General features: G+C 35.6%; 1 protein-coding gene across 1 annotated transcript in view; it reads right to left on the reverse strand.

Moving 5' to 3' along the window:
• PLGRKT (plasminogen receptor with a C-terminal lysine) overlaps positions 1–21,904 on the reverse strand; it is a gene marked incomplete at both ends in the record, with an annotated part of 29,876 nt that extends 7,972 nt beyond the window's left edge. Inside the window, 4 exon segments of the mRNA XM_084224707.1 lie at positions 1,903–1,963; positions 1,967–2,012; positions 2,962–3,077; positions 21,836–21,904. Of these exon segments, the coding sequence (XP_084080833.1) occupies positions 1,903–1,963; positions 1,967–2,012; positions 2,962–3,077; positions 21,836–21,904 (292 nt within the window).

Consider the following 21,904-nt stretch of genomic DNA (forward strand, 5'->3'; position numbering starts at 1 on the left):
GAAATATGCATCCCTGGATATATTCAAAAGCCTTTTGGACATTTTCCTGGGCAATTGGCTATGGATGATCTGAGCAGGGGGCTTGGACCAGATCTCTGGACCTTCAGAGATTCCTTCCAACCTCAACCACGCTGTGATACTAGTAAACCTCACTTGATGTTTCTAGACTTTGTTTAACTCAATTTCATCACACTGTTGGATTATACCCACTCTGTGATCATCAGCATTCAAGTTCTCCCATTTTCTACTATTTCCATCTGATGAGCTTTGGTGGTAGAAATCCCTATTAATCCCTAGTTTCTTGCTGACATGATCAAATTGAATCCTATTTTGTTGTCTCATTTCTTCAGAACATCAGTTCTTCTTGCACTACAGTTTATATCTTCTCTGTTTGTCACCCAAAGATTTGATTAGGATAACCTACTCAAAATATAAAGCAAATGAAGATCCGTACCAAATCTTGAGAAATATTGTTAACAACCCTGCTGAAGCCTGACCTTCCTTTTCAAGCACAAAATTTGACATAATTTCTTTACTCCCATGCTTACCTGTCTTTTAATTTCCATGTCTTTCATGCTACCTTAATCTTTAGCTAATACCATATCAAATGCTTTCAGGAGTTTATAATGGATCTGCCACATTTCTTTAAAAAAAAAATCTGGAAAAGACAGAGCTAGTTTGGCATATTCAATTTTATTTTCTCTTTGGTTCCACAGTTTCTCTTCTGCAAAACATTTTCACAAGCCTTGCATACTGCTGAAGTTTTCCTAGTGGATCTGAAGTGGTAAAGATGACTCTTCATATTTGGAAAGCTATAGGATACCACATCGCTCCTCTTCAACCTATACATGACCACGTGGTACACAGTAAACATATAAATTCTAAATTCCAAGTGCTAATTCTGCTTTGTGTGTACTAATCTCCTTTTCAACACTTTTATTTCTAAGAACTATCCCTTCTTCCCTATGCTTAGCTGACTCTTCATATTAAAATCCAGAGAATTTTGTTTAATGCTGTTGGAGAAATGGTCACAGGTATACAATACTGCATCACCTAAATGTATTTGCACCTGCATGCAGCAGGAACTACAGCAGATTTTGTCTAATTAACCTACCACTATTTTCCATGAAGGATACAGAGTTGGGAAACCTAAGTGTTAGATCTGGAGGCTAAAGACTAAGTGCTGAAACAGATTTTAATTTTGTTTTGATATGGTTGTGCCAGTAGCAGGCAAGACAATTAGTTAGACTTAGTTAACCAAGTCAATTTGTGAAGGTGACAAGCCATAGCCTGATGCTGTTTTCACTTACAGTCAACACTCACTGAGCCAGTCTCCTTCACTAGGAATCAGAGTTAACATAAATGCATCTCCATAAACTTCAACACAATGTATATAATTTAATCACATAGACAAGGGACAACTGTGAGGCAAGACCCCACTGTCCAGAACTCACCTTTCTTCAGTCCTAACAGGACACTGTAGTAAGATCATCACCCGATGACTGAAGGTGTAAGGCTATGATTCATGTCTCTATTCCTTTATATTGTAATCCCTAACCCTTTCCCCCAAAAACCAGCAGCAGAGTGGAATACAGAAGTAAATCACTACATCTGTCATTTCTCCCAAACATCCAAGTCTTACATCAGGTGTGTTTTTAACCTTAGCATTCAAATATTTTGAAACAAGAAGAGAAAATGACAGTCTTAACTGAAAAGAAATGAGTACCCTTGACTAGCAAAATATCTAATTTCAACAGAAGAAAAAAAATGAGACATAATATTTCTGTCAAAAAAACCATCAAATATCTATTACGAGATTTCTCCCAGCCATTAAAAAAAAAAAAAACCTTAACAGGTTATCTGAAGCTTGTTTCTCTGTGAGAACAGGACAGACATACATACCTTTAATCCTTTCCAACAGTGTCCCATAGCCCATATCATAATGATAGGAAAATACAAAGCATTAGGGAAGTATTGGCAGTAAAACTGCTGGGTTCTTCCTTTTTATTGCTCTGTGCAAGAAAAAAGAAAAAATGATTTAGGATATTCAGCACATCAGTACTGTTATTCTAGGCTGACCTTGACTGTCTAGGACTTGTGTATCCTTCTAAAAATCTCTCATCAAAGAGCAAGTCTTTATTGTCTCAGATACATTTGTCTTCTGGTTGCCTTCTTTCTCAACCCAAGAGTATTTTAAAAATGCAAAAGTGATTTTTGAAAATATTAACAAATATGGGATGATCTAACTGATTTAGCATGCATGTGCAGTGCCATATACTCAGCCACTTGCAACATGTAACAATGTAGATTCTATGTTCGTTTCTAAACCATTGAACCCATAATGTATAAGGTGCATTTAATCTTCACTATATACACAAAATCACAAATATTTCCTAATTCCCTCTAAACGTGTTACAGCCCAAGAAAACATTATCCACAAAAAGTATTTTAGGGCAAGATCTTTGCTATGCAATATAGCTTTATTGGCCAGGTTTCTTTTTCCCTTGCATCCGTTGATTCAGATTTAAGTGAGTAGACTTCAGAAAATGTCAACTTGTTGACTGCATTAAAAAAAAACAGATGGAGAATATGCTACTCACTAAGAGTTCATTAAATCTCAGTACAGACAGGAAAATAGGGTGGCTTTTAAATACTCTCTCCTCTTCCACATACAACTTTTACTTTGCACTGGACTTTTTGTACTTCAGATATTTTATGGTCATTTTATTGTCAGCTCATATCTCTGCTTTTAAATAAATCTGCAGTACAGACATAACCAGAACACATTCAAAGCAGACAGAATTCAGAGTCCATTTGTCATTTGATCAATCTCTGAGCAGCTACAAAATAAAAATAACTCCCTGTGATGCAAAACCAAGACCCAGCAAAACAGAAATATATAATGTAATATACTTATATTTTCTGTTAGGGAATAAACTTCATACCCAATTGTTAAACTACAGCAGTAAGTGTCCAAAAAATGTCCCAAAATATTTGAGAAATTCTTGTGTCCAAGAAATCTGCATGGCTATTTGTCTTTCTCTCATCAGGTTCTGCAGTGCTAGTTGCCTTTCCAGCTAAAGAAGGGAGACTGGTTAAACAAATCTAAGTCATCCATTTATTTTAAAGATTGACTCAATCTCTCAGTGGTCTATAAATCCAAAACACTAACCAAGAAGGCAATCTTTCATGGCTTTTGATTGAGAATGGCCTTCTTCAGTAATAGTTTTTACCAAAAAACCATTTAGGTCAATTAGCAAATGCTTTTATGCAGAATCTTTCTAATTGTGCTTCTCAAGGTCCAGACAACCAAAATTGCAGTGTTAGGTTTTGAGTAGGACCCACGTCTCAGCAGGACTCTCTAGATTAAGATTCTCTGACCTTCGCATTTCCATGCTGATTCATAGAGTACCTGTTTCCCAATTCATTCTGCTTAATTCTAATTTAGCTGTAATAATTTTAGAGTCAATCTTGACACCTCTTTTCCCTTTGAGGATTTCTTCTTCCTCATGTTGCATCATAAAGCTCATAACTCTTCTGCAACACCACAGTTACAGATGTAGAAAAGCACTGTGAAGACAACAGATATTTTATAGATAATAAATATATATCAAAAGTCCATAAGGAAATACTTCTATAACTAAAATTAAAAACAGTTTAAAAGTACAATATAGTCAATATATTCACATGTCCAAGAAGAACTTTCTATGGTACAGAAGAATAAAAAAGCAGACTATTAGATTTATTTTTTTTTAGTTACATGCCCCGTCTAAACCTACAATTACGATTTCATTAAGTACGGTAAATTCAGTATTTCTCAGAAGTTCCTCTCAACTATACAGAACACAAAAAGAATTTCCTTTTTAGAGTGATGAAAAAATAATAATTGTGCCAAAAATAAGCAGTCTGAAACCAAAGTGGAGAAGTTAGTTGACAGAATAAGAAGAAGTCTTCTTCACAGCAATGTTTATAACTCATCTTGTGGGGAAAAAATTGAATACCTGGGTTTGTATGTCTAGGCTAGCTAACCAAGTTGGATAAGAAGTTCAACAAGGTACAGGAAACAGAATATCAGCTGCCTAAATGAGTGTATTCTAGGGAAGAAAGAACAAAGACTGAATTCAGAAAGTTCTCTTCTAATGAATCTCTAAAAGTAATTAAATATGTTCTTTTCTCCTGCTTTCTAATTCAAGAATAATTTAAAGGATTTGTAATTACTTAAGGTTTCCACCCATTTATTCATCTCCATTACTATTGATTTAGCCTGAACAGAACAATTTCTGTTAAATTGTTACTAATTATTTCTTCAGACTATGTTGATCTTGCTATCTTATTTACAAGTTCATTCAGTACCTAGATCGGTAGAAATAATTTTGAGACAGAATAATGAAAAAAGGACAGATCTAATTACATATAATTGTACACAGTAGGAAAAACAACATTCACTATAGTCTCACAGTACTATTTCATCTGTTTCTCTTTCCTTAAGACTTACATTGCAATTGTTGGTCTCACAAAAAATATCAACAGGCTTTACCTTTCTGATAGCCATAATTTTCAGATTGCTTTGTTTTGGTTTTCTTTTTTTTTCAGAAGAAGTAATTATATAATGGCTGACAAACCACTTAATAAAATATCAAAATAATTATATTTTATTTTGTCACCTACAAGACAGTTGGAAATAGTAAAATAAACAAGTACACTGCCCATTAATTACATCCATTTTGGTCCCAAATATCCTAAGCCTGGTAAATTGCTGAGGGCTGACGTGATAAGATAAAATAATGACATGTAATATCCATTTAATGACTTAATTTCATCTTCAGTGTGATTATAGGTGTAGTTTCCACACATGTGAAAAATATTAAGGGATCCTTTGTTTGCCTGTCAGCACAGATAAGGACCTGTGCTTCCAAGATGCACAGTATTACCCTAAATGAGCTTCAATTTGAAGAAGCACGTGGTAAGAAGTGGGACAAGGATATGCTGATGAAATATAGGTTTTGCTAAAAGGGAATAATGGAGAAGAAGAAAAACAGACAGTTTAACATGCACAGTGTTTAGAAAGAAGTATGGCATAAAAAGAAGGCTGTAAGTTCAAACTTACAAAAGTAAATTAAAGGATGTTAACACGATTTCTTTAAAAACAAATACACACACACACACAAAAACCCCCCCGAAAAAACCCCAACAAAAAAAACCCCTCACACTTGTTATACTTTGACAGCTCTTGTACCGAAAGAAAAAGATAAGTCACAAACAATAAAGTCAAACACCATGCTGCAGGAGACTGTCATATCAAATTCCAGAAGCCCAAGGGTACTTTCATGTATATCTACAAGTAGTTCATATAAATAACCTACAATAATTGAAAACAACTTTTTTTATATTATAGACAGCACCCAGATAACATTATCAAACATTTTTCATATTCTTTTCTAACTGGAATCTTTTTTCTTTCACTTGAGTGAAACAACCCTCAACTTTCTCCATCAAAAAACAAGTGGTGGAATGAAATGAATAGAAAAATGCCTGTAATTCCTTTTCTTTGAGAAAACTTCTCCTATGTAGATGTAAAATTTAAACCAGATGAAACACAATACTGTATTAAAATTAATTTCTTTAAAAAAAAGAGATATATTGAAGGGAAGTTTTAGAATTACAAATCTTAGAGATGAACATTCTCTCTCATACATGGCAAAATGTGACAGCCAAGAAACAATGATTTCAGAGGAATACTAATCCACAGAAGGCAGTATAAATCAGCTCTAGTTACATTTGGCTAAAATAATAATTTAATTCTTGCTATTACTGAAGTTTTATGATATTACAAAGAATAGTTTACAAGATCTATTTTGTCCATAAACTTACAATGTAGCACCAAGAAAGCCCTGAAATGAGTTTGGGGGTCCTAAATCAGCTACAGTACTGATGCTGAGATTTGTAAACCAATTTTTATTTAGTCACAATTTATACAGAGAAAACTTAGTAACAATACATGAATACATGCTCCAAAACCCCTTTGAACCTATGTGGTTTTATGCCAAACCCAGGATTACGTCTCTCAAATGCCAGGAGTTCCCTTTGTTCTGTACTCCTTTATTCCAAAAAAATCTTCATTCATGCTTTCCATTTCCAAGATCAGTTTTGTTACTTGATATGGTTTCATTTTGCAAAACAGAAGACTACAGTGCTGTAGCTGTTAGGACTACAACAGGAATCTGAGTAATTAAGAGATTTAGTCTAAGTGTTTTAAGTGTTCCAGGGCAATTCCACACTGACTCCACGGGATTTCAAACTCTCCTTAAGGCAAAGGAAAAACTGAGAAACAATTATGGCCAAAATTGTCTTACTAAATACTGTTTCATCACATGACTTAAACTTACCAGAATTACTGTAGAAAAAACAGTTTGGAGTACACCTGAGTTCTTTTCAGGGAGCTCTGCAGCCACTGTATAGCACAGCAGGGAACACCTCTCTGGCATATTCTGACAAAGCAGACAAAAGGCAGGGCACCTGCCTATCCTGTGCAATCAAATACTGCTTTAGCATGTCCAGACCTGACATCTGATCAGTTAAATAGGTTTAAAAGCAATGCTTGACTGTAAAAGAGTATATACCTTTAAATAAATTTTGGATGCTCCAAGTGTCAAAATGAAACACCTACATGGGCATTCAGGCAACTCCTCTAAACTAGTCTTTTAAAAATTAAACCAATTCATCTGCAATATCCTTATGCTTATCCATTTAACATGCCAATCTTAAATTAATATCTGGAGCTTGAGTAGTTTTGAATGATCAAGAGATCCTGACGCACTGGTCTTAAAGTGGCAAACAACTAGATCATGGTGCACCTTAAGGCAAAAGACCAGTGCTTTAAGTGACTGCCTTAAGACCTTAAGGTTTTGAAAACATATGTTTATATGATTTGAAAACATATTGTTTATATTATTTGAAAACATATGTGTATAGGATTTGAAAACATATGTATATAGGAAAATAATCAGAAGTCTACCACAAAAAATGGCTCAAAATTAGATGAAAGAAAACCAAACCATGTTTGACTGCAGTTCAAATCAATATCCCATTTTCAGCTGTTAATTTCCTAGTAACTGTGTCTTACTTTCCTCCGCATGTGTTCTATTGAACATGTCAGTCACACTGGGATAGTGAAAGACTTTGGATCCATTAACATGCATATTTTATGAAAAACACCAAGACCTAGTGTCTTAGGACTTACTTTACAATAATTTTTAAGATTACTTCTTTTCTCATTATGGCAGACCAGAAGTAAGAATAAAGAACAGTAGGTATTCATTTTTACTGCAAAACATTTTACAGAATTTTATAGGTAACGAGACAAAATATTATGTCATTCAGACTTAGCAGAGATGGGCTGTATTTTATTTAGAAAAGTCTTACTGATGGGAGGAGCTGATTACTAAGAAAACAAGCCACAGGTGCACATCACACATATCAGGTGAACAACCATTCACCAATCCAAGTGCCATTGTCTTAGGGAACAAATTCCACTTAATTTTAAGTACACAAATGACCCATCTACATAGCCATATAAAACTTCAATAGAAATGATTTACGTGACTATACTTGCACCAAAAACTACAGATGAAGGACCTGAAGGGTAGCTTTAGAACAGGAGGAAGAGAGATACTGTAATTTTCCTAGCCAGGTTGCCGTGCATAGCACAAGAGAGCTGAAGCTGTAATGTGGATGCATGGGTGCACATCACAGCATGCTTTTCAATTACGTATCCTGTAACTATCAGACCAGATTTGATAGACACGTTTAATATAATAATAAGAAAGTGACAATAGCAACTTCCATATTGGCAAAAATATTGATTGCATAATTTTAAAAATTAAGTATAGTATTTCAAAATAAATGGGTATGAGTAGGAAATGACATTTTAAATTTTATAACACTCTCAAGAGGGCCCAATTAGAAATAACTTTCCCATTTTTTCTTTAAATACAGCTAGTAGTTTCTCAACACTGTGTGAGCAACTGTAAGGGCTGATTGGGATTTTGAAGTCTGTCACACAGAAACTGTTAGAGTAAAAGGAAATCAATGTTACAAAATGAATCATGACAGATGAAGAGAAGTGAGGCAGAGAGGGAAAAGGTCAGTTACTGGGAAACTGATAATGCTAATAAACTAGTCAGTGGTAACCATCCTTATCATTTCTACTGATTATTCTCCAGACTGCCCCAATGATGTCAAACCACACAAAAGAGCATTTATACCATCATTTAATTGATTAAAATCCAGTGGGAGAAAATTCTCATCTGAAATAATTTAATTGACTTTGACAACTTGCAAAAAAACCCCTCTCTGGACTACAAGTCACATCTTCACTAGACTAGAAATTTCTCTTACTTTAGACTCGTAACTTGTTTTCTCTCTTCCATGTGTAGATGGAATGGATGCTACTTTGGTTTTGTACCCCCAAATGGGATGGAAGGTGGTGTACAAATACTCAATAGAAATGAAAAGCAGAGCCAGTGTGAAATGATCTCTTCTTCACTGCCCACATGTATTAAATATTCTTTCAGTGATGTATTTTGTGTTAGTCTAAGTGTCTATGTGGAGGAAGAGACAGTAATCACCCCTCAATAAAGACTCAGTTTGCAACCCAATATGCTTAATGGCTCTCCTGGGAGACATGCTCTTTTACCCAACCTATCTAAAATACTGGGCTGAACAAACACTTAGCTTGAGAACAGTCATGGCAGGAAACCTATAGAGAACATATTTCATGTCACCATTATTAAGACAGAATTATACTGATGTGCTGGTAAACAGATATTTGGACAGGAAAGGAATTGACTACCTTATAAGAAATAAACAGATAAACACTACTTAAGTTCTGAAACCCAGGATATAAATCTAAGAAAACTGAAACTTGAAGAAACTTTTGGGATACCCTTACACTTATTTAAAGGGGCTCTTCAGTTTAATCATAGGTTAATACATCTGTTATAGGCCATGGCTACTCTCCCTATAATAGGTTATTTCCACTTAGCGTTTTTCAGTGTTCAGACACTCTGAAAACATTGTTTTAAAAAGTACTAACTTCTAACTTCTGAGGACTCAGAGCTATAATAAAAAATAAGGCTTAAGTTATTAAAAAAATGACAATCACACTGCAAATCACTTTCGAAATATGTATGAAAGTTAGTGTGCAGATAGTGAAGCTACATGTGGCATTTCATCAGTAGATGAAAGATTAAAATCTCACGTGACTTATCCTTGGTGTCCTTCTTTCAATCAATAGGTAAAACAAGAAGCTGCTGCAAATGGTTCTTTGGCAAAAATAAATGAAAAATAGAATAGTGATACCTATCTTTACACCTCCATTGTAAGCCACCCGAGTGCAATCCGGAGATGACAACTTAAAAATAATTATGCAGTGTCTGCTTGGTTCTATGACCACCATGCCCACAGATGTCTCAGGAAATGGGCCTCTAGATCAAACAGTTAAAATAAATCAGACCCAAATGTTTTATCCTGCTGCTTCAAAGTTTGTTTGCGGGTATTTTTCACATCAAGTACACAGAGCAATTAAAATTATTAGCACTGCAAGAAACTACACTTTAAAAAGAAAACTCACTTTTTAAAGCTTCCCCACGCAAAGAGAGATTACAAATTATTTACAAGCAAAGAGTTATCAGAAAAAGAAAAGGGTCTCACAATATTAGCCACAAGCCAGAATGTAAACTGCACTGACAAAAAAATCACACAGAATCACAAAATATTCTGAGTTGGAAGGGACCCACCAGGATCAAGTCCCAGCCCTTAACTGAATGGTCATGGATTCAACCCATGACCTTCATGTTATTAGCACCAAATCCTTTATATTCCTTTTGTTGTCAATAAGGTAATGAAATTGCACTCTTTATAAAGAAGAAATAATATCAAAAGCCCTTAAATCCATGTGAGATTTTGTGCTGCACAAAGGACAGACTCAACCTAATGGGCAATGCATGAAGGTAAAATTTCTTGGCAGTAACCCAGCATTCTTATATTTCTTCTGTGTGGCTTTTAGGCAACAAACATGCAGCAGAGTGCAGAAGGGCATCCACCACCTGCATTTAATAATCTTATCAACAAAAGCAAGTGAAGTTTTAAGGTACTGTTACCAGTGTTCAGAATTCTCAGAAGTTTTATACAAGCTTTATAGAAACAAACCAAAGTCATTGAATAGCCAGTTATGTAAAAAGTAGGTATCAGTGTTGAAGGAATAGTAAAATAGATCAAGGTATATAAACAAAGAGTTAATGTTACAAAATCAAGTAATTTCAAAATCTGACTAATAACTAAGAGCTTACCCGCCCCCCCGCCCCCAGCTAAACATTCAGGAAATAGTATTTTATTGAAAGCAAGTAAAAGAATAAATTTTACTTCAGTGGACTTAACAAAAGACTGAAATGATAGGTTTGCTCTACTAAGAGGAAAGGAACTATGGTAAATTTGTTGTGTCACAGGAAGCAGCTTCAGAGGGCATTTTTTCTTTGAAGTCAGTTAAATTCCTCCAACAAATTGAGACTAAACATATAAAGGTAAGCTGGAGGTGCACTTCCAAGCAAGACAAAATTTGCAACTTGTGCTCACAATGATATGTACTAGTCACAGATATTCCCCCCCAAAAATGCTGGCATAATTGATTTAACTGAATCAATTTAATTAATATTTTCCTCACTACTAGTGCAGCAACCAGTCTGTTTTGCATCTTTTGCTGGTAGTCATTACATATTAGAAATAGCTATTAAAATCTGCTCTTTGTTAACCATTTCATTTGTTTCTTTACAGTGATCAGGCAGAGTATACAATCTGTCAGCTAATACCAACCAAACTGGCTTTTTCCCTGCAAGACAGATGGTTCTAATCTTCCTCAGTACAGGTATCATTTATCTTGTTCTGTTCCATTTGATGAGTAGAAACTAATAAGGATATAGAATTGTTACCAGAGAGCATTTATTTCCAGAATTAAGCCCAGATCACCTAAGGGGCAAAACAATTTATGTAAGGTTTCAAGACAAATGCATTAGTGATGTCGTAAGCACTACGAGTATCTTGTCAATAGAAAACAAATCTAGCTATTTCCCACCCCAAAGGGAAACAGATGGTAGTAATCTGGAAAGGCAAAACTTGCTTACATTTTACTTCATGAGAAAGAACAGGAACAACTGGTTTTATTTTACTAGAACTAAAAAAAAGTCCTTTTGACTAAATTTCACTGAAAACTTTGGAGAGGAAAAGGTTAGGGACTTACAAGACCCTGAAGAAAATGACTCAGTGTCTGAGACATTAAGAAAAATTAAATTTTCAGGAATCATCATAGAGGTGGTTGATCTTTTACTAACAAAGATAAGGTGACAAATTGGTAGATGGAAAAATGTCATCACAAAAACCAAAAAGTTTTATTAGGCTCAGGAAGAACTGCAGAAACCTGTGTCAGTACTTTCCTTTTTTATAATGAAAGAGAAGAAGCATGAAAAAAAATTTCTTGTTCAGAAACTCATTGGCATTTTAACATTAGCCATTTTTCCTGCCAAGAGTCAAAATATAGCGCACATTTGCACTTTTAGCACCATTTCATTTAAGATCAACTGATAAATAATTGATAACATTTTGACTGAGTAATGAGTTAATTGAATTTATAAAATGAAAAAAAACCCAACAGAACCCCAAAACTGTATTTGTAAATATAATCCTCTTTAAATGAAAGAGATGTCATCTCCCCCTGCCATTACTCATACTTTTCATACTCTCTTTTTCATTTCTACTTATAGCTCATTACTCAAAAATAGTCCCAGAATAAAGGACAAGATATATGCACAAGATATATGTCCCCACCAAGGACAAACAATAGGCTTATGAGGTCCAGGGCCAGGAGCTGGACATGATGATCTGATGGCTCCCTTTCACTCATCATATTCTATGATTCTATTAATTCCTTGTACCTGTTTAAGATGTCGTACCAAGACTGAGCCTACTAGGTATCAAAAAGTCTTTAATGTTTTTGTTTTTCAAAAGTTTCAGTTTTTCCTCATCCAGTTTCCATTAACATTTTGCATTTGTCTTTAAGAATGTGGTCCAGTGTCTAGTTTCTAATAAAACCTCTACTGATCTATCTTAATATTATCTGAACATTCTTAATATATTTTAAATTCTAAGGAATTTAAGATGGATTGAGGAGAGTAGGTTAGAGGAGACACATGAGCTGTCTGATAAATAAATCAGGTTTTCCTCATCTCTCACTCACAAAATTCTCAGTATCTGTAGTAAAGGATGTCCAGCAAAGTGCTATGTGTAGAATCCATGACTCAGTTCAAATATCACAAAACCTATAACTTAAGGAAGGTGTACATTTGCACAGAAACATTATCTTCAATATGCAGATTCAAATACTGCTTGTACTTTATCTCTGCTAAATGTGTAATCTCATTTTTCACTTGAAGATATGTTTAAAATGCTTCATTTGTTTCTTTTACAATACATCCTGTCACATACTACCATAGCAACTTCACTAAAAGTTTCTTCAGTAGTAAGAACTTCAAAAACCACTAGAGGGTTACCTAGATTATCAAACAGAATCCACTAAGAAACAAACTTAAAACTCCTGCTAGAAAGTTCAAACTTATGTCTTACTAGGCAAACACAAATGTTATGACTTTGTATATTTCAAAAAGACATTGAGAAGAAAAGCAAACACCGGTAATAAACAGCACTATAACTGAAGTTACAACATCTTGTTTTGAGATACACGAGTGTCTGGATATAAACTGAAATGTAGTCCTGTTCCATCTCTTATAATAGATCTATATCTTTAAATTGTTTTTATATCTTTATTTCAGAAAAAAAATATAATTTAGTCAAAAGATATGGCCAATTAATAAGCATCTACGGAGTACTTCTATACCTTCATTTCAGATTTAAGGACAAATTGCTAAACATGAAGAGAAAACTGCCTTGTTACTTTCTTTTATTGCCATTCAAAGCAAACCTCTAAAGGCAATACAATCCTGGCAGGAAGGTAAAACAATCATGCTATGGTCTGCCCCTAACCAAGAGCAGACAGTGTAGAGGAAAGAAAACATATGATATTAAGTTGCATTTATCTATAGTTTCAGTGAGTTTTTGATATATTTCTCCAAAACCAGACACTTTTGCCACACACCTTTTGTACCATTAAATTACATTCTAATGATATTAATATTTACACATTAGTATATATGATGAAGTAATAACCCAAAGTATTTTCTTACAAAACGGAGACCTTCAGTGCCATTTGTAGATAGAGCAAACACTCACCAGCAGTTTCTCTTCAAGCCAATTTGTGAATGCATGTGACATAGCTTATGCATACAGCATGCAATGCATACATGTTTCTCCACAGGCAAGAGCTGTGGAGATGAAGAACAGATGAAAGCAGAGAACAGAACACTTGAATACTATTTTCAGAAGCAGAAATCTTATGATTTGAATGAACTAAATAAGATGTTTTTTCTGCAAGAGATAAATACGTTTGGCATTTCCGTGTTGTGTCAAAAGAAAATTTCACTTACAGAAGAAAATGCTGTATAATTTGTATATATGAAAAAGCAGACTACGCCTTATGAAACTAGAGGATTACTTTCCCTAGCAATGTTCAATACTATCTGCCCACTTACTCCACAATTTTAACTAACGAGGAAGAAATGCCTTTAGTTTTTATTTCTTTTGTTAATTTGCATCACTGCCAAAACTTCAAAATAGGCTGTTAAAACAAAGCGGGGGGGGGGGCAAGACCGTGAAAGAGAAGTGAAAAAAAAAAGAAAAAGAAAAGAAAGGAGTATAAAAGTATATAAAAGTATCCACTGAGATACAGAACTGTAGAGGATTTTCCATACTGCCATCTGGTCCTAATTAAAATAAGATAGTGTACTTTTATCATGACTCAAAATAAACCTAGATGATGTTAGGGACCCCAAAAAAAAGAAAAGATTTTAAAAAACAAGAAAGATTGCCATGGATTTTCAGGTGAAAAAAGAAAAAAAGAAAAAAAATGTATTACCACTGCATTGTCAAAACACAGAAAAATAAGCCCTTACTTTTCTAGATTTACTTGATCTTGATTTTTTTTTAAACTAGGAAGTGTAGAATCTATTCCATGCCCACACAGGAGGATACAGGAAGCAAGTCTATATACTATCAAAGACTAACTGCTATGATAGCAGATCTATGACTGTTTCCTGGCTATCCAATATTACCTGGGGAAAAGAATGCACTTTAGAGTCTGACATAATAAAATAGGGAGAAAGGAGGGACGGCAGCAGACTGGGATTGAGACTATCCAGTGATTCATGCTGAAGACAGGTTATAATAAAACATTTTTATTATTGGTAAATACAGGATCTGTCAGAAGTATATTATTTTTCTAGCATGTTTATTTTTTTCAAGTTTAATGATTCCCATCAATGATTATTTTGGGGGACTGTATTTGACTCCTGAAAGCAATGATGCTTTCCCACTGAGAAAACTATCTTTTTGTCTGGTAAGAAATTCTCCTACTAGGAAGGAAAAACCCCCAAAAGTCTACCAAAAAGCCTCTTCAAATCACTCCAAATGCAACCCCCAAAAACCAATAAAATAATGACATGCTTTAAGCACTAACAAATTTCTTTTGTTTCTAGCACTTTCAGTGATTCTTGTCTTCTCCTGTATAACTTATTCTTAAAAGCTACACTTAAGGATTTCAGTCCTCCAGTCTGACCCTGAAAGACTGGCAGAGCCGAGCTGCTGTAATCTCAAAGCAATACTTTTTAAATGTGTCTTGCTTAAATAATGGTTATAACCTTTTACTGAAATTTCTGATTTCAACTGACATATGTATGTGCTAATGCTGGATACATAATTCTACATACAGTGGAGGAGAAATGTATCTGCTAATACAGTAATAGATATTACAAAACTTCCAAAATATACAGGAGATTGAACAATTCTTTTTCAGGTAAATTATTCCCACAAACAAGTTTTTGCTTTGTTTTTGCACTCTGACAGGCAGGGCACACGGAGGCTTTAGTTCCCTTCTCCATCCCTTGTGAAGTTATTTCTGTATCATTATCAGTTAACATATTTCTATAGTCTGTCTGACAGCTGTCAGTAAAAAGTTAGACCAAGTCACGTCTTGTTTCAACAGACTGCTGCTGTGCATGTGGTCCCCAGCACAAGTGCAGATATCAAGCAGGAACTGCTCATAATTCTCAGTCTGGGAAGAGAGGTAAGAAAATCCTCCCTCACAGGATCCAAAAAATACAGTGAACCACAGCCTGCTTCTGTGGGTGTTAGAGAATCATAAAATAACTTGGGTTCAACCTCAGCAGTCTTAGAACAGCTATGTGATCAGACCAGGAGACCAGGCTGCTGAGGGCTTTTATCCTGCCAGGTCTTGAAAACCTCCAAAGATGGAAGCATCACTGAGCTCCACTGCTGGATTGGCCTTGCAGGGGAAAAAGTTCCTCCTTACACTCAGCCTGCACTGCTCTCCAAATCCTGTTTCAATATATACCCATTATCTCTTGCACTTTCTGGCTGTACTTTCTTGATTACACAGTTGGTGGGGGGGCTGCCCTCAGATCCTGCCCCCCAGAAGGCATCTCATTCCAGGCTAAGTAAGCACAGTGCACTGGGCTTTGCAAGAAGTGCTCCTGCCCTTGGCCATCTTGGTGGTCTGCTGCAAAAGCTGCTCTTTTTCACCTATGTTATTCTTGCACTGGGGAAGAACGGGGGCAAAAAGTAGATGCAGTATTTAAATGGATTTAACAAAGCACTGAACAGAAGACAACAGAAAATTTTGTCAACCTACTGCTTAAAAAGCCCTCATTTGTCCTTTTGACTCTCTCTTCTGTCAGGCTACACTGCTGACTTATGCCCTAGTTGCTGTCTTCCAGTGTCCCCTCATCTCTGCAGAATTGCTCCCATTTTTCACCTCTCAGTCTGTGTTGTGGCCAAGGACACTTAGCTGACATTTCAATCATGTCAGTTTTCCTGAACTACTTTATCCTTCAAAGCTCCTATGGCACTTCGCCTACCTGTTTCCCAAGCAAGATGAAATCCTCTCTCCCAATGTCCAGGGTCTGCAACTCAGCTACAATCTAGTCTAACTGTAATATTACAACTCTCCCTCATTTGTAAATAACAAATTCAGCTGTGCATGATGGCCCTTGGATGGCCCATCTAGTACATATATACCTGTATCATGCAGTTATTCCTCACATTTTGCAGAAATGTACTCAAGACTTGTTTGTCTTCCTATTTGCGCAGATTTTTAGCAGATTTTCAGCAGATTTTAGGGAGAGTCTCATGAGAATCAGTTGGTAATGCAGAGACTTTCTTCAGTTCTTTAAAAGAACAACTTGTTGTTTCTTCATGTATTTTGTCACTCTGATTGGTGACCTGCAGCATGCTCTCTCCACAGTGTCATGTTTCGTGGACTCTCCTTTTACCTTAACTCACAAGCTACACCTTCTCATCATGGGCATCACTACTTGTCTGTCCTTCCTGTCTTTCCTGAAGAGCTAGTATCTCTTTGTTAGAGATTTCAAGTTGCATGAGCTGTCCTACCATATCTCAGTTATTCCCGTGATGTTGCAGTACTGTGACCAGAGACAGCTCTTGTTCTTTGTGCTTGTTTCTCAGGCTGTGTACATCTGTGCTTGAGCATGTACAGGCTTCCTTTCTCCAGAACTATCAACATTGCAGAAAATCCCAGCACACTGTCTCATAAAAGCTTCTGACAGGACTAGATACATTCTAGGCTTCTTTATTTAATATCTGCTGCAACAGCAGAATGCTTCTATTGTGCTGCTGTAGTAGAAACACCTTTTTTTAGGACGCCAGAATGTGATTAATTTTTTGATTTGGAGAAAACACAGAGGTTTTTTATTTCCCAGGGTTTGAGGCTTTTTTTTCAAAACCAGAGTAAAGTGCTCTGCAATAGCTTAGAGAATTCTTTGTGCTCCATTTACTACCCTATTTACTTCACTTCTCTAAGCAGGCCCTTATGCCACACAATTGTCTCTTCCATTCTCTGACTCTGAATCACTGCTTCTCTCCTCACTGCTTTTTTGTAAAGTTTTCCCAGAAATGCATCTAGGTGAAAACTTCAATGGCTTGACAACATCAAGACACACACTTAAACCCTATTGTCTGCTTGTTATACATAAACATATTAAAACAAATCAGTCTTTTCATCCATGCCTTTCCATCTATCATCACCTAATAGAGAAAAGAGTGATACAACAAAATCACAAAATAGTCTTCAATTCAACTCATTATTAATAATGAAGCAAATATGAGAAAGAGTAAAAAAGGTCATCAATAAAGGATTCAGTGTATCAACAATTATTTGTGGAGTTCCAATGAAAAAAATTCTTCTAGTTAAGTAATAGAACACTTATACACTGAGATATACCTGAAAACAGTGATGAAGGATTTTAAATGCTACTAAGACCTAGTATTTTCAGTTGTATGGACTAGAAACCACTGTTTACCATGCAGTATTATTCCTATACACATCAAGATATCTTCATCTTCTTATAATACCACTGGAAAAAGAACCAAAAACCCTGTTATTAAAACAAAATGTCAGCTTTCTCCTCTGTAGGGTTACCTTTCAAATAGTGCTGACATGCTGTATACAGGAAAACTGGGATAATAATCAGTTTCCCCTGAGTAGTGTTTCCCAAGGAAAGAAAGGAAAAGCAACTTTTTAGAGCCAAAAGCAGTGTTACCTCTATAAAAATAACAGCAGAACATAAACTAAAATCTAACTGGGGGAGTGGAGTGGTGTGTCACAGAAGGGAATGGCAAAGTACTGACTTGGGGGGGTTCTGTTCAAAACTAAAGAAAGCATTTTTGATTCTTCTATATGTATTAGGAAATCTGGCTAAAATCTGGCGGGAGAACTTGGGCTTTTCTATGTGTGGTCCCTAAATTAAAAGCCTTTTGAGTTGTGCTTAGAATGTCTTTTACACATCACTGCAAAAATACTACTCTGAGATGCTTTATGGATTGCATAAAGCATATGGAAAGCTCTGCTTTATGCAATCCTAGAATCAAATTCATTAGCAGTAAATGAAATTTTTTATCTGTACTGTGCAGTGGTCTTCTACCGTGATTTTGCTTTTTATCATTCTAAATAACACTACACAGAATATAGAAGATTGTTTTTATATTTGTAATATTATTTGAGGACAACATACTTGTATTATGCACTAACCAAACTTAAGTCTCTCTCATCACAATAAAATCTTTAGGAAGTATCTTCAATATATCTTCACAGTATGTGAAGTCAGACAATTTCTTATTTAAAAACCAACCTGTCAGGGTTCTTGACACCTGGTTCTAGACAGTAAGATCACTGTCTAGAAATATTAATTAGAAATATTTAAAGTGTTCTGATCCATATTGAGGAAAGCATAATCAGCCACAAACATTTCTAGATTCTTACTTGCCACTTTCAGACATGCCTCTTTTTCCAGGCTGCCTTGCATATCTTAAAATGGCTTTCTTAATAAATAGTTATTGCAATGGCTTTCTTAAGGTATACATTTGGGATGTTAAAAAAAGACAAGGAATAAAAGCCTCACTAGAACAGAAAGGACAGAACATAGCACTTTGACTAATATGCAATATATGCAATATGAAATATATACAATTCTCACATTTAATTGTGTTAAGAGGACACACAGAACTCATTAAAAAAAATCTGCTATAACTGCTCTGTGGCCTGGAGCAGAGACCTGCTCTAGCCTATTCAGCCTCACTAAGAGCACTCTGCAAGGCCATATACTAGTCTTGAGCTGGAGATCTGAGATATTAAAGTGTTTAAAAATAATTTTGCAAGCTACACTTTAAGGAGCAGACTCGTGATAAAAACAAAGCCTCAACAAAATTCTACCACAAACAGTCTCCACTTGACACAGACTGGTATTTCATTCTGGAGCCACACAAAGACAATACAAACAACTGGCAAGTCCTTCAACATCAAGGCAAACAGCTGAGGTTTTAGTATTCATCCAAAAAGCATTAAGATACAATTTACAAGGCCACAATCTCTCCTTTTCAGAGTTATCCCAAGAAAGGTAAAAAAAAAAAAATTCCTGCACAACATCTTTTAATATTGTCTTATGCTAAAGTAGTCAAGCTGGTTTGGCTGTCCAGCACATATCAAAATGACTCTAAAACTGACTGAGCTTTAGCATGCACCACAGTTTGTGATTTGAAGGAGTCTTTATCAACTTCTATCATGTTACTGTCTTCTTATTTTTGTAACTGTCTCTTTCAAACCTACAATCTTCCACATGAAACAAGTCAATCACTAAAGAGCTTTGTATTTTCTCTCTCTTCAGAGGAGAGCATACATCTATTTGGGATTTTTTTCCTTAAGAAAAACCAAAACCTGTTCTGTCGCAGAAATTAATAGCACAAAAATCTCTGACTCTCTTACCAATACCTACTGTGTTTCATTCCAGGTCTACCCAAAGAGTAACTAGCTCATTTCTGTGCATTGTCACACCATCACTGCTACTAGGGAAAGCATTCTAGGTGAAACAATTTTGATGACTTCTTGATGCACATCAATTAGCTTGGAGTGACAATTTTACTCTATTCCTTTACCATCATAATCATGAGGCACTTTAAGAACATTCAGAAGCTATGAAAAGCTCCAAGAAGTTTGGATCCCACATGTTATTTTGGGGTTGATTTACATTTAAAACAAATCACTATTTTTGAATATCTTATAGTAAGTACATCATATTGCTTCAAGAGTAAGCTTCTATTTTATTAATAAATATGATGGTTTTCAGAGAAAGATGGGTGAATGGACAGCATCCAAGTCCCAGTATTTTACCGTAAGAATATATAAATGCTTTAAGTTAAGCTGTTTCATCCTGGTCCTAGTATGACCTAACTTCTCCAAGCATTTCTAGTTACAATTTTGTCTAAAGCAAATAAATCAGGTTATATAATTTTCTACAAACAGCTTGAAAGTCTAGCAGTAAACTCCATGTCACAGGTTTTAGTCACATATGGAAAAGAAAAATGGCAGTCTTCCCTCTTCCCTACACTCTCCCCAAGTTTGAAGCAGGGCTACATTCTTCCATCCCCTAATGACATGAAATACAGTTCTCTTCCCTGCCCCCACTGAATCTTTTACACCTGATTCAACTGTACACTTCATTCAACTGTTTTCAAAAGACGGGGATTTTATAAAATGGCAGGTGTGTCTGCAAACATAGTAGGAATCAGATATGATCAGGTGTTTGTAGTGCTAGAAAGAAATATACTATTGTCACCATAACTATCATCAAAAAGAAGAAATACAAAGCAGGCCAACTATTGTCAGAAAGAAGAAATACAACGGAGGGGAAAGTTCCTGAAGAACAACTTGCAAAAATGTTATATGTAATTTTAAAAGGGGATTTTTGTAACTGACTTCAAAGTTTGTTTTTTATAAATGCCTGAGCATTTGAGCTAGAACTAGTGAAGGCAAAGACTGGCATTCAAAGTCTGCAGCTACCTCTACAAATGTTAGCTTGAATTCAAGCTCTTCCCTCAACTTTATTTACCCAACAGAGAAGCAGCTTGTGCTTCACTGTAATTTCACTATCAATTTGCCAAACTGAAAACCTTCCTGTTATTTGGATTTCCAAAATCCTTGAGGGTGGGAGGAGCACCTCTCTGCAAGAGGAAAAAAAAAAGTACACAAAACTTGTGGTTGCATCTAAGAAACATGTAACAGTACAAAGAGAAAATTATGTCTACAAGTCATGCAAAAGGTTGCTCTTTGCACACTTAATATAATCTTTCCTTATGCTATCTTTCTTCTTGTTAGACACATTTCCAAGGTCACCTTCAGAGTTTACTTGTGATCCTACAAAACCTACTACTGCACACTGCTTTATAAACTAGAATATGCCATCTACTGGCAATTTAGTAAATTGAAGTTCATCCACCACTACTTTAAGCATTCTAAAAATTTTACCTGTGCTCAATTTAAATGCAAAACTAAAGGAACAAACTCCAGCTAAATCCTTCAGATTGTATTCCAGCACTTGGTATCTAAATATTACAAGTAAGTTACAAGATATTTAACAATAAATCAGAAAGCTAGTGCTATACTGTAGGTCTATTAGCACAACTTTCTGGACACTAATCAAACTGGTTTTCCTTTTTCTCTGCTGTTATTTTCTTATTTTTTGAGAGGGAATAGGGAATAAAACATCTCCATGCTCTAGTCTGAGATTTCTAGAAAAATTCAGCTGGAGTTACCTGACTGAATTTAAAGAAGGAACTGTTTAAAAGATTTTTTTTAATAGTGGAAGGGTTGAAATATTTTTAACTCATATGTTTTAAGAGTGTAAGATCCAAGTTTTAGTAACTCCATTATAACAGATTAACATGTACATGTTTCTTAACACTGCAGTGTTACAGTGCAGTAACACAGCTCAACTTCAGCATAAATGTACTTTTCAAATCAGGTTTCCAAAACTGTTTTTAGGGCCTGGCCACTTTAATGATAGTTTCCACTTCTACAATTTGTTAAGACAGACCGTTGAGGAAGTCCTTTGACACAAAGAACGGGTGCTTTACACATCTGAACCTGCTGCACTAGGTCATCGCACAGGAACTGGCAGAGTATGTAAATGGGGCACCTTTAACCCAGGGAGGACAGGAAAGTTCAGCAGGTGAAGCTGCCAGTCCAGCTGTGAGCAGGCAGTGAGCCGCGGGAGAGCTTCCCCCACACCGCCGCCGGCCTCTCTGTTACCCGGAGCCGCATAAACTCCTGCTGCCCTTTCGGGATGTCGTTCATGGCCTTCGAGAAGACGAACCCCAT

The sequence above is a fragment of the Fringilla coelebs genome (genome assembly GCF_963513975.1).
Source record: "Fringilla coelebs genome assembly, chromosome: Z".
Classification (NCBI taxonomy): domain Eukaryota; kingdom Metazoa; phylum Chordata; class Aves; order Passeriformes; family Fringillidae; genus Fringilla; species Fringilla coelebs.